We start from the raw sequence: 14,335 nt of genomic DNA, 5'->3' as shown, positions 1-14,335 counted from the left end.
ACAATGTAATCTTCTTTTGTAACTGGCTAGCACTAATTCTTAAAATGTTTTTATAGCTCTAGGAATATTTAAAAGAGATATATACTTCAGCTGAAATTTATTCTTTAAATTGAACTCTAGGAAAAAATGAACTTTAGGCTATAATAGTAGATATCCAAAATTCTTTTCCTCTAAAAGATGTGAAGGAAACACTCTACAATGGATGCGCTCTCTGTAATACTTACCACAACAGCAGAATTATTACTTTTCAAATTTGAATTTAATGTTGAAAATTCACCAAGAGCAATAACACATTTCGAGAGATCTACTTTAGTATTCAATTGTTTAAGTTTAGTTAAAAGAGGACAAGTGGGTGGTTTCAAATGCCACAAGTGGCACCCTAAAGAAAAACAGAAAAATTGTTTTAATTACCTTCATTCACATACTATCCATTTATCAAATGCCAAGTACATAAACATGAAAAGACTTAACCACATAGTTAACACAAAAGTATCAAAACTCAGATGAGTACATAGGGAACAAAATCTTCACTTCCAACAAAGACAATTAATAAAAATTACCTAGTTTCCCCTCCCAATTGTTAAAAATAAGCAAATTTTCCTCTCTTTTTAAATCAACCTTGCTACTCACCATAAAAATTTCAGGGTCAGTTAACATCCTGGTGTAAAGTTTAAACTCTCAAATCAGACCAGGATTCAAATCCAGACTCTGCCTCTTACTAGCTAGGTGAGTGTGGCCAAGATCCTAAACCTTAGTTTCTTCATGTGTAAAGTGGGGGTGACAATTATAATACTCAACCTTCTACGGTTGTTAACGGGATTAAACTAGATATGCATACCAAGTGCTCAGCACAATGCCGGGCAATAGTTAAGTGTTCACTAACTCTTAAGGTTCTAAGAGAGAGAGTGCTCTCTATGCCTGCCTCATCTGCTCATCTACCACTAGATAGGCTAAGTTTTACAGCAGCACACTTCTGAGAATGGGTTTGTCAAAATCAGGGGGGAAAAGCATAATTAATTTCTACAGTTGTGCATACTATTAGAAAATACTGTATAAGTCCTGGTTGGGTGCCTCAGTTGGTTAGAGCGTTGTGCCGATACACCAAGGTTGCAGATTCAATCACTGGTCAGGGCACATACAAGAATCAACCACTGAATGCATGAGTAAGTTAAACAACAAATCAATGTTTCTCTCTCTCTCTCTTCCTTTCCCTCATCTCTCTCTAAAATCAATAAATAAAAACTTTTTAAAAATAAGAAAATACTATAGCGCTAGCTGGGTTTTCTCAGTGGTTAGAGCATCAGCCTGCACACTGAAGGGTCCCAGGTTCATTCCAGACAAGGGCACGTGCCTCGGTTGCAGGCTTCATCCCTGGCCCCAGCTGGGCACATGTAGGAGGCAACCAATTGAAGTGTCTCTCTCACATCGATGTTTCTCTCTCTCTCTCCCTTCCACTCTCTCTGAAAAGCAATGGAAAAAATATCCTCAGATGAGAATTAAAACAAAACAAAACTATATAAAGCTGAACCAGTAAAAAATAACAAGAAAGGGTTCATCAACTGAGTTTGGAAAAAAGGAAAGTAGGACATTATTACAAAGATGGGCTGGGAAGTTCTCCATACAAATGAGAGGCTGAACAAAAATCAAAAAGTATCAATGTCAGAAACATAAAAGGGAAAAGAAGAGAACGGAAAGTAGTGTACACTTCATGATAGATGAGTGCACTAAACCAAACCACAGCCAGCTGAGGAGAATATAATTGTTTTTGTGCTGACAAAAAAAACTCTAGGTAGAAACAACGACAACATAATGATATAAGGCTTGGTATATTATCAGCAATTAAAAAACCATGTAAGTAAAGTAAGACTGTAGTTGCTACAGCATTAGAATCCAAACAGAATTAGGTTATGGTCAATTATGGTCAAGATAATACCACATTATAAGAAAGGGGCTTGTGCAAACAGCTTGCTCTTGTGCACGGTGCATATGAAAATAGGGTGAACTAGGGCAATGAAGCACTGCTACTTGTCACCTATTCCAGAGAATATTCCCCAATACAGGTATGGTAGTAAAGAGCACAAGCTGTGCTGGAAAGGAGGCAAACAGATTTCCCTGAACATTCAGCATCAGCATGGACAAGGACAGGGCTAAAACTCCTATAAGAAATTCTTAGATGACCTGTTCACACACAGGTTATAATTTCGGAAGGGAATGGTCTTCCTTTCAGAACAGAGAGCCTCTCTAGAGAGCAACATGCACTTAAGGTGCCGCACACCTGTGCCTGCTGTCCCCTGGCCTAAGGGGTAAAGGCTGAGGATGCCTTTGGCTTTCTTGCCCCCAGTTGCCATCCTCGGTAAAGTGAGTCCAAGGCTCAGGAAGAGAATTTAAATTCCCACTAAAATCACTCTAACAATTACAATTAAACCTTAGCCTCATCTTAAACCAACTTACACAGTTTCACATTACTTCTAACCTGTTCAAAGTAAACATTCAATATCAATAATATAATCAGCAAGCTTACCATCATCTTTTTGTTGTACATGAACAACTCTCTGGAAACTGGTACTCACTGCATTGTACACATCTAATGCAGCAGATTTCTTTGCAATTTGTCGTTTCAACAAATCTGGCAGACCGCTCATTAGAAAGTCACGCTTTGCTTTAAGTTGCATATCACAATCCTGAGATCTTTCAGATGTGTCTTGACTTTTAAGAAAATGATGTAAAAAGGAAAACTAAGGTTATAAAAACTTTTAAAAAAATAATAAACTACCTATAAAATAAATACCTTTTAATTTAAAAAGATTTAATCAGCTAAGAAGTTAGCTGGTCAAATTCTTTTTTGTTTATCATAAAAACAAAAGTTTACCAGTATTAAGAAATTAAATAAGTACATATATTAAAAAAAAAGACATCCACCAAAATGTTAACAGGGGCTATTTTGGGTGTTTTCCCTTTGCTTTTTCTGTTTTCCTTTTTTTAAAAAATGCATAAATACCACCCTCTACAAAAAGGAACCAGGGCTCCTTGGAGAAAATGACAAGTACTTAGCTTGGGGAGGGCAAATAAAATATGAGCCTGGAACATCTTCCTGTTCCAGGAAGTAAGAAACACGCAATAAATGATGGAGACATGTCAACTGAACATAGAAACCATGCTGAAGAGCTTACAATGGCCAAATCAGAAACAATTTGAGCATCAAAATAAATAATATTAATGGATTAAAGCCCAATGAATAAAACAGAAATCCATGAGTAAAATAATAAATAGATACATAAAAGGAGATGGAAAAGCTCTTACAGCAGCCAACTAACATAGAGAAAGAATGACTGCAACAGATTACCACCATTTAACAACAATTACAGTGTGATTAATTCAGGTAGAAGTCATCAATGTTAAGCCTAAAAACTGGAGGTTTGATGAGGAACAAGATATTGGCTTTATCTTAGAATATTTTCCTCACAAAATATTAATCAATTTCATAGGGAAAAGAGTGATTTTAAGGTAGAAAAATTTGGTAGGTATCAACATGTCCAACTGATCAAGGTTAACACCACCATTGGTGAGATGTGTCAGTGTCATATATGCCTCCTTATGTGATACACTGAGAGCAGAGCAAAGCACTGTTTCTGTGGTAGTCCTCACAAGAGCGTACGACCTGAGTCTTGTCATGAGGAAATCTCAGTCAGACCCAGGTTGAGGATCATCTTACAGCACATAAGGTCTGCACTTGTCAATAAAAACAATCAAGGCCTGGCGGGTGGCTCAGTTGGTTGGAATGTCATCCTGTACAAAAAGATTGTAGGTTCGATTCCGGTCTGGGACTATAAGGGAGGCAACCGACTGATGTTTCTCTCTCTCTAAAAATCAATAAAAACAAATCCTCGGGTGAGGATTAAAAAATATCTGTGTGTATATGAAACAAAAATAAACACAAAAGAATATACATCATTGAATATATATAATTAAAGTTTATGTAGTTTTAAAACAGACAAAACTAATCTATAGCAGTAGAAACCAGAAGAGTGGTGACCTTCTATTGTGGCAGTGGTGGGGTAACAGAAAGAGTAAGTAACTTTCCTGGAGTAAAACAAAGATGTTGTATCTCCATATAATATATTTATCAAAACTGTATGCTTATGTATCAAAAATGTACTATTGTACATTTAACAATAGTAATTGCACATCAGTAAAACTGAAACAAGAAAAAAAAAACCTGAACACATGATGTCCCTAAATTTGGTCTTCTTCCATGTGCCATCCACTTACATAGACCAGAACTTAAGTGTTACCCTTACACTTTCCTCTCTCCTACCCCAACTCTAATTAATCAAGGTTTTTAAATTTAGCTCCTAAATCTTTTCATACATCATTTCCAACACCTGAGTCCATACTGCCATCATCTCACACCTGGAATCCTGCATCCACTCTAAGCCCTCCTCTATTCCATTCTTTATACAATAGCCAAATTAATCCAGTAGTCAGATTAAACTTTCAAAATCCAAATGTCCATACTCATTTTTAAACCCTTTTGACTGGACTGGCATCCACCTTTCTAGTTTAATCTCACATTCCTCTCACCCCTGCTTTCTATGCTCAAGTCACATTGGCATTCTTTCAATCTTCCATATTTACCATGTTCCATTCAGCTCTAGGGACTGTGCACAGACTGTTCCCTCTGGCTGGACCACTGTTCCTCCCCCTGATGAACTCCTGCTTATCCTTCAGTTTAGGTGTCATTTCCTCAGCAGAGTCTTTCTTGACAAGATCAAATTTATTTAATATAAACTCAATGGAACTTTGTACCTCTCCTTAGCACAATTGCAATATTTCATTTCTTGGCCCAATTAATGATTAATCATGGTTTGTCATTCATCTAGAACAGGAGTGGGGACCATGTGGTTTTTTTGCCAAGGGCTATCTGGATATTTATAACATCATTCAAGGGCCATACAAAATTATCAACTTAAAAATTAGCCTGCCATATTTGGTCAAATATTTAATTAACTCAACCCTAATGTGATGGCTGTAACTGCTTCTTTTGGTGAGGCCTTGGCAGGGCCAGACGGAATGATTTCATAGGCTGTATATGGCCTGTGGGCCCGAAGTTCCCCACCCCTGATCTAGAGTATAAGCCTCATAAGGACAAGGAATGTGTCTTATTTTGTTCCCCATAATAGTCCTAGTATCAGAGACAGTGCCTGGGTACATAGTAGGTATTTAAAGATTTATTAATTAAGTTCATAATCGGCTTTTTAATTTTTTGGTTTGCCTGTTTATTTTTCTACTATTTTGTCTAGAGATGGCCACAAAATGTTTGCAAAAAACCAAGACCTTCAAATCCAGTTGTACCATTGTCATATTGTCATCTTTTAAAATGAACTTATTAAAGCTTCAAATGGTAATTTCCATGCTTCCTCATCAAAGTAAATGAATAAATACAAAACACATTCCATAAAACATTTTGGCATTTACAAATGTGTACTGGACTAACCTGCTTTCATCAAAACCAAGGGTAGGATCAGCTGTTTTATGAGCCTTTCTGGTAAGAAATAAAGGAGCGACTTTCATTTTTCCTTAGAAAAATAAATACTCAGGTTAGTATTTGTTCATCATCTCCACTTCCCTCCAGCCACTTTCAAAATTATATCTCTATCTTTTTGAACTTTTAAAAAACTAACTCCTTAAAAATTTTTCAATTAAAAAGAATTCTATATAATGATCTGGTCCCTCAACCTGGCAATATTATCAGAATCCCTTGGAGAACAAAATTTTTTTAAACTACAGACTCCCACAGCCCACCTCTGAAAATTCATAGTTAATATATCTAGAAAAGGAAATAAAGATGTAATTTTAAAAAATTTTACCCAGATGGTTCTGATGATTAGTCAGTTTTGGGAACCACTAACTTAACTGAGGATAAATAAATACACAGAAATGTGGTAACTTAAAATATGCTCAGTTACCCTTTGCAAAACTCTTCACTACATTATAACTTTACTTATTAAAATAGAAATAATTTTAATACAATTAAAAGTTTACATTTTATAAGGCAAGAGATTAAAATGAGAGCATTCAGAACAATATAATCCCCCAAAACATTCCAACGTTCATCATAAATGTTATCAAATGTGGTTACCAGGCTCATTTTTAGGAGTCTTGTTAGGTTTTTTTCCCAGCACATCATTTAGACACTGAAGTTTCTTCTGATTTGTCTCAGGATGCTTTAAAGAAGCAGGACTTGAACTTATTATTATTACAGAGTCCTAAGACAAAATAAGAAAATTTTAAAAAAAATATGCCATACAATTAATGTCATTAAAATTTCAAAAGGATTACAGAGCTAGAAGCCATAGGCAAGATAATTACATAGCAACTCCATACATTTCCCCATCATGAGACTAAAAACTGAAAAAAAAGTAAAATTTGCACCATTTGAGGAGAAGTGAATAATTTAGTGTCATTAGAGCCAAAAGTTTGTAAATGAGAAAGGGTAGTGTTTTGTTTTGAAATATGTTTTTATTGAATTCAGAGAGAGGAAGGGAGAGAGAGAAACATTAATGATGAGAGTTATTGCTCAGCTGCCTATACTGCATGTCTCCTGCTGGGGGTCGAGCCTGCAACCTGGGCATGTGCCCTGACTGGGAACTGAACCATGATTTCCTGGTTCATGGATCGACACTCAACCACTGAGCCATGCTGGCCGGGTGAAAGGGTGGTGTTATGAAGAAAGGGAAGCGCTAGTTCAGCCTACAAACGATATATATATTTTTTTTCCTTAAAAATATATCTTTATTGATTTCAGAGAGAGGGAGGGAGAGGGAGAGAGAGAGATAGAAACATCAATGACATCAATGATGAGAGAGTCATTGATCGGCTGCCTCCTACATGCCCCTGACTGGAGCCCGCAACTCAGGCATGTGCCCCGACCAGGAATTGAATTGCAATCTCCTGGATCCTAGGTTGATGCGTAACCACTGAGCCATGCCCAGCCGGGCTACAAAGGATCTTGAATAATTCGATAAGGACTCAGACTACATTCTGTAGGCAAAAGAAAGCCAAGGACTTTTAAAGCAGAATGAAAACAACATTCTTCCTACCACCTCAAGGCTACCTCACAATTCTACCTTTTAACTTTATAATGGTTTCCTTCTCCCACTCCAAACAACAAAATAGGACAGATTTTATTTTAAATTGATTTTAGAAAAAGGAAGGGAGGGGGAGAGAGGCAGGGGAAGAGAGAGAGAGACAAACATTGATGTAAGAGAGAAACATGGATAGGGTGCCTCCCGTACGTACACACCCTGACCATGAAAGATCATACCCATGATCTTCCAGTATCCAGGACAGACACTCCAACCAACTGAGCCACACTGGTCAGGGCTAGGACATAATTTATATCAATAAATATTTATAATACTTACTTCTGTGTCTGACATTTTCTTCCTTTCAGGAAGAATCTGATGTCTAGATGAACGCCTTAAGGGTGTCACTATTTCTTCAGCAGCTTTTGACCTACTAATGTGTAAAGCTTTTGCTTTTTCAATCAATTGTTTTGCTTTTGATACATTTTTTGAAGTATTGCTTGCCTAAACAAAAATTTGAAACATTAATTTAGATCACTGGCAAACATATTATATTTAATAATAGAAAAATAAGAAAAGGCAAAACTGTGGAGACAGTGATAAGATCAGCGGTTGCCAGGGGTTAGGTGGGGGAGGAAGGGATGAACAGGCAAAGCATAAAAGAGTTTAAAGGCAGTGGAACCACTCTGTATAATACTGTAATGGTGGACACATGTCGTTAGACATTGGTCCAAACCTTCAGAATATACCAAAACGCACCAAGAGGGAATGAAACCTAGTGTAAACTATGAACTCTAAGTAATAATATGCCAACACAGGTTCTTCAATCAGAACAAATGTACTACTCTGCTCCTTCCCCCCTTCTTCCCCCACAGGCATGCATCTCCTAAACTCTAAGGGTCCCCAGGAGACCTGCAACCAGGGGAGCAATGGGCAATGGCAGCTCATTCTAAACTAATCCCCCCAAATCTGTCCCCAAGGCCCCCTTTTCTGACTTTCTAGAGGGCCAAAGCAGCCCCACCTAGACTCTCTCCTGTTGTGTCCTAAGCCCTTTCTTATTTCATTTTCCTCAGCTTTAATAATCAAAATCAAAATAAAACAACAGCGAGAACAAAATGTATCACTCTGGCATTGATAATGGGAGAGGCTGTGCATGTGTGGGTGCAGGGGGTATATGAGAAATCTCTGCGCCTTTAGCTCAATTTTGTTGTGAACCTAAAACTGCTCTTGAAAGAAAATGTCTATTAAAATATATATATATATAATAGAAAAAAATACAATAATAAAGTCCATTAAATAAAAGACAAAGAAATGGTTATTCAAATATTACTAAGGCAATTAAATTAAAATGTGTCTAGTTATACTTGTTTTGCCATGATTTCTTACTTGAAATTTATACAGATAGTTACATTTGTGAAAAACACCCAGAAAGATTTCTGTAGTATAGTTTAGAATTGTTGGTTATTTCCCCACCATCTTCATGGCATCCATTCTTTGATTTTAGACAGCTTTAGGCTGAATCCTTTAGAGAAACTGAAAAGTTATTAGGAATGAAGAAGAGCACTAGATAAGAATAAAGCCTGGTCTTCAGATCTGGTTCTGCCATTGATGTGCTAAGTGATCTTGTACATTTTATATGCTTCTCCTGTTTGTTTTCTAAATAAATGTTTGCTATCTTTAAAATCTTAAAAAAATTTTTTTAAACATTAAAAAGAATAGAAATGAATATTTAAAATATATTTAAGAAGGTTAAAAATGTTAAGGATTTGCTTCTATGGTAATACAGTGATAGGTTTTTATTGTTCTGCTAGCAAAATTTTTGGCAGGCTGACGAACCTATGGTGAGTTAGTATTCAAAACAATCCACCTAAATTTAAATTAACAACTCAATCATTGAAACAAACTGTTATACAAAAAGAGATGTTTTAGTGAATGTGAGAAAAAAAATATCTGTTGGCAAGTAGTCCTGCTATTTCTTGAAACCTGTGTTTTTTTCTAATAGTTATTTTTCTGATGTAAGTTTTTTAAAGTTCATATTTATAGAAAAACAAAAAACAGAAATAAAGAAAATTAAAATCAACCAAAATTCTATCATATCAAAAACAATCATTTCTGACACACTATTTCCTGACCTAACTGCCTATCCTCTCAGCTGTTACTTGGTTACTCCTGACTACATCTGGAATCTGTCCTCTGACTTTCCTGTTCGTCAGCCCCTGCTCCCCACCCAGCTTAGATTCCACTGCACATCACTTTAACCACGCTTAAAAATGTTTCACCTCCTTTGGCTCCGTTGTCTTCTGCCATAGCTACCTGGGAGAAACAACCACTCTGAATCAATCTAATTATTCTTGTCCCTCCTGCCTAAACTTAGGCAAACAATCTTACCTGTGCATTCACTACTCAACACTTACCAAGACTGCTAAAAATCAAGGGGCACTTTAATTCACATCTCACTAAACTTCTCTGCCACTTCTGACAGTATTGACCACTCCCCTTCATGAAATGCTTGCATAACATCAAATTCTCCAAGTTGTTCTACCAGTTCAGGCTCTCTTCCCATGTTCTCTTCTGCTCAATCCTTAAAGACTATGGATTATCAGGGTTATCTTTGGATGGCTCCTCTTTTCACCAAATACACTTTTCCTACATCAACTCATCCATTTTCAGAGTTTCCACTACCATCAGTATGCTAATAACTCCTTCAGCTTTCCCTCTGGCTCAAATCTCTGCAACTGCTAATTATAAATGGTTCTACTTGGACATCCCACAGGTTCCTAGAATCCATTTTTTCCAAAACCAAATTCCTCACCTTTCTCCCACACCTAGCTTTCTTCCTCTCTCAGAGGAATGGAGCAGCATCCACTCAAAAGCCCAAGCCAGTACCTTGCATACCATGCTTCACTTCTCCCTTTCTTTCACAGAAATTCAGTCCATAAGTCTCCTAAATTCTTCCCCCTGAATAACCACCATCCATTTTTCACTACTGTCATTCAAAACACAATTGTTATATTTCATGTGGATTTCTCCAAAAGCCTCTTAACTGGTCCCCCAGCCCCAAGTCTTGCTCATTGATTATTCTCCACACTGCAGTCAGAGTAATTTTTCTAAAACTCAAATCTAATCATGTTTCTCCCCTATTTCAAATGGCTCCCTACTTCTCTCAGAATGATGCTGAAATTCCTTAATAGTCCAGACCCTACTTCTCATTCCCTAAAATATGTTCTCTCTTGCCTACAGGGCCTTTACATATCCTATTCCCTATGTTTAGAGGACAATTTCTACCCTTTAGGTACCTGGGAAGTTAGGCATCCCATCTATGTGCTTTCAGAGAACTCAGCACTTACTTTATTATAAATCTTATCATATATTCAACTGCCTATTTGCCTGAATTCATTATAAGATGTTAAGCTCCATGAGAATCCAGTCCGTGTGCAGCTTGTTTGGAGCTGTCCTCCCAATGCCTAGCATATAGCATTGCATTAAATAAATATTTATGGCATGAGAAAAATGAAGCCAGAGCCATTCTGTAAATATCTGTTGGAGAGCTGTTATGAATATGGAGCGCTCAGGAAAACCAGTCTATTCTCATTCTCATAAAACATGAAAAATGTCTCCCAGAAAATGACTGAGATTTTCTCCTAGAGCTAGTAAACAAGCCTGGCTAAGGCCTCAAAAAGCAAGGCTGTGTAGTAAGTTCACTGACAGATTAATAGTATGAGATAAAATAACTGATCTAAGTAAATTCAGATAAGACCCCAATTGGATACAATAAATTTTGAGATTTGTCTTGCTGGAAACTTTATTACTGATTCACAATTCTAAGCAGTACATAGCATGAACAAGGCATGGTATTTCTAAAATAAAAGTTCAGTAAACTTGCAGTTAATTGGGTTACAGCTAAACATCTTACACGCACAGGATAATCCCCCACAACAGAGAATTATCCAGTCCAAAATGTCAATAGTACCAGGGTTGAGAGATCCTGCTTTTTAGCATCTAATCTACAGAAATAAACCAAACATTCAATCATGACCTAAAAGTAGCCTTAGGGAAAATAATTGGAATGTAACTCTCAGTAACAAAACTTAGAAAAAGTAAATTAGAGTTGGTCCTTATCAATTGCTTTCATCTCACAATAAGCTATCTTGATGTCTTAATAAACTAACCAGAGGAATAGAAAAATAGTGAAAAATAATATAGGGTTGTAGTTAACATATCCAATCTATGAAATATGTGCATCTTCTTGTAGCATATTACTTCCAATAGTAGTAGCTGTTATTGTTGCTTATAAGAAAATAGAATATCACTTACACGACTCCCTGATATTTCAATTACCTTTCTAGTTTGAGAGGTAAAATCTCCACCAGTTGCTTTAGATTTCTTGGATCTTCTCTTAGATTTCTTCTTAGATTTTTTGGGAGTACTAATTCTGGTGAATTTCATTCTGGGAAAAAAATCAGAAACATTTTCATGATTATAATGTGTGAAAATTTCAATTAAATATAGAAAAGAACCAACTAGGGCTCCAATTTCTGGACAGTTCTAAAACAGAAAAAAACAAAAAACACCCCATTAGTTTCAAAATTACTAATTCAAAAGTAAGCCAAACTCAATGTTAAATTTGTAATATAAATTGTTTACTTTAGAAATCATAAGCTTTACAGAAAATTAGCCCCTAACATCACTCTTACATTAGCCAGAACCAGTATGCAAGTATAGACCTCATAGTGCACGGCCCAGTTTACCCAGGAAATAAAAGTCTATGATTTATTTTTAATCTTGTTTGTTATATGCACAGAATTCATATTTGAAGAATATTTCATCCAGCAACTGTTATAAGAGTTTAGACCTCATCTAAAGTATATCTAGAATTCTTCTGCAATCATGCCTGACTTTATTAAATGTGGAAAGTAGCAGCATTTTTGATACCCTCTCTTTTCCTTTTAAAATCAGCTGTGTTCTAGGGAAAAATAGTACTCTCTAATGCTTATAGTATTTTCCTTCCCAGCTAACAGTACATGCAGAATACTTAAAACTTGAGAACAAAAACAAAACTTTAGCTTACCTAATAGGACTCTCTGAATCAGAGGATACTGTTATTAATTCCGCTGCATATAAGCTATGCTTTTCTGCTAAGTTGGCTGCTTTTGGAGTGGAAGCCTTTACTGGACTATCTTGTGCATCTCCAGAGTCTGTACCTCCAATTGTTGTAGTCGGCGTCCTGCTACCTCGTGTAGATCTCCTGGTTGATCTGGGTGTCAGAACATTTACCAAGCGGTCTTCAGTTTCAGCTTTAGCATGTACCACCTTACCCTTACCTGGTGGGCTAGTTTTTCTTGAAGACTTACTGGTATACTGAGAAAAAGCCTTTAGAGGGTCATCTGCTCTATCTTCACAAACAAGACTTGCACTGTTAAAGAATAGGCTGTCTTTGAAAACTGCTCTTTTCTTTTGTCTTAAACTCATTCTAAGCCTATTTTTATTCTGTCTACCTTTAAAGGAAAAAGCTGATTCTTTCTTTTGAGGATCTCCCTCTCTATTTTCACCTGGAGTAGCACCAGTATCTAACATTTTCCTATACTTTTTCTTCAGCTTTTTACATTTCTCCTTAGGAAAACTTCCTTTATTAGTGTGTGACTGTGAATTGTCATCATTTGAAACCATTTGGATATTAGGATTTTCCATGATTTTTTTAGAATTACTGTCTCTTCCTTCTTCATTTAAAGATTTTTCATTGAGCTCTTTCTGCTTATCAGACTTTTTGACTCCATTTTTAAGTGCATCTGATGCTGGCTGCCTAAACGCTTTCATAAATTGTTGTCTTTCTTCTAGAGTGCATTTTGGTTTCACAGCTTCAGAACTTGCAGCTTCCAATACTGCCAATTCTAGTTCTTCCTCCCGTATAACAACGTTAGATTTTCTTTTCTGAATTGTCTGTTCATTCTCAGGATCAGACAGACTATTTTCCATTTCCAGCTGCTTTTGTTTCAAGAAAATTGAGGGTATTTTCCCTGTCTTTTTGGGGGGAATAGGGTGAACTTGCGCAAGAACAGTAACTGTCTTAAAGAGTACTTGCTGGGAAATTTCACAGGTTTCTGTATCACTTGTACAACCACTTGTGACACTATCTTCAACAGTTTTAGAAGGAATACAAATTGACATTGTAGAGTCTGGTGTCTGTTCCAGTTTATTTTCCTTGTGACTTTTTAAAAATTCCTCATACGAGACAGTTATTGTATTATCATTTAACTGGGCTTGTTGAGTTATATTATTTGCAGTACTCTTGATTTCATTAATTAAGGAAGGAATTATCTGTTTACTATCTTTACCATCATTTTTAAGGAGATTTAGTTCCTCTGCCAAGGGTAAACTTTCAGATAGATCTATTACCTCTTGGCGCTTCCTTTTTCTTGATTTTTTACACTCATTTTCTGTGGTCCCTTGTTTAGGATTTACTTTCTTAGAACTTTTTTTGGAGGTCACAGTGCTTGACTGGTTTTTGATATCTTGAATACTTTCTGCAAGTATTTCTACATGTTTCTTGTTGAGTGAAACAGAAGTACTACTCTCTACAAAATAATTATTTAAACTACAGTCTTCTTTGCTGTCATCACTATTAATTTCAACCGGAGATTCATTTTCAGGTTTAATATTTCTTAGTTGATGAGCTAAATTAACTCTCTTCCTTCTCTTCTTAAACTCTATATTTGAGGACATTTCCAAAGGTATTTTACAGCCTATGCCAATGTCAGCAGGCAATGGTGCGGATGACTTTATCCTACACTCTTTTGCTGACTGAGTCTTCTCATTTGTGGGTGAAGTCTTTCTAAAATAATCCAGAATATTACTGGATTTTGGTGGAGAGAAAACCCTGTCTCCAGTCTTCCCTATTGGCGATAAATACTTTGTAATTGTTTCACAGGAAGATCTGTCATCATCTCTCCTTCGCTTTTTGCATGCCTATAAATGTAAAAGAAGAAAAAAAAGTTTATTTCAAGCAAAATAATACGAAACATACATTTTAAACATGGCTCTAGTATGTTATGTAATTAGATAAAAAAGGAGCTTTAAAGTTAAGTCTAATTCAAATCTCAACATTACATCAACTTATGCCTTTACTATACACATATTATACTTCAATAAAAAGTTTCAAGGCCACTATACTTAGGTACAAATGTGTTCATTTCTGTTGGCCCCTCTTTATTCTATAACCTTTGAATAGTACCACCCACCTCACAGAATTTGTA

The 14,335-nt window shown here is 36.2% G+C and overlaps 1 protein-coding gene across 2 annotated transcripts in view; it reads right to left on the bottom strand.

The window, feature by feature from the left end:
- Nucleotides 1–14,335, bottom strand: part of ATAD5 (ATPase family AAA domain containing 5) — a 42,981-nt gene that overhangs the window by 25,952 nt on the left and 2,694 nt on the right. The window contains exons 2-8 of one of the 2 annotated variants that reach the window (XM_016207620.2): nt 12,154–14,048; nt 11,424–11,532; nt 7,425–7,589; nt 6,140–6,266; nt 5,495–5,576; nt 2,522–2,706; nt 225–379 (exon numbers count right to left, since the gene is read on the bottom strand). In XM_016207620.2, coding sequence (XP_016063106.2) covers nt 225–379; nt 2,522–2,706; nt 5,495–5,576; nt 6,140–6,266; nt 7,425–7,589; nt 11,424–11,532; nt 12,154–14,048 — 2,718 coding nt within the window. The remainder of the gene's footprint in view (nt 1–224; nt 380–2,521; nt 2,707–5,494; nt 5,577–6,139; nt 6,267–7,424; nt 7,590–11,423; nt 11,533–12,153; nt 14,049–14,335) is intronic. The other variant, XM_016207621.2, reaches the window with a different exon arrangement.

This window comes from Miniopterus natalensis, chromosome 17 (assembly GCF_054644295.1).
Source record: "Miniopterus natalensis isolate mMinNat1 chromosome 17, mMinNat1.hap1, whole genome shotgun sequence".
Taxonomy (NCBI): Eukaryota; Metazoa; Chordata; class Mammalia; order Chiroptera; family Miniopteridae; genus Miniopterus; species Miniopterus natalensis.
This window is presented reverse-complemented; position numbering and strand designations above follow the sequence as displayed.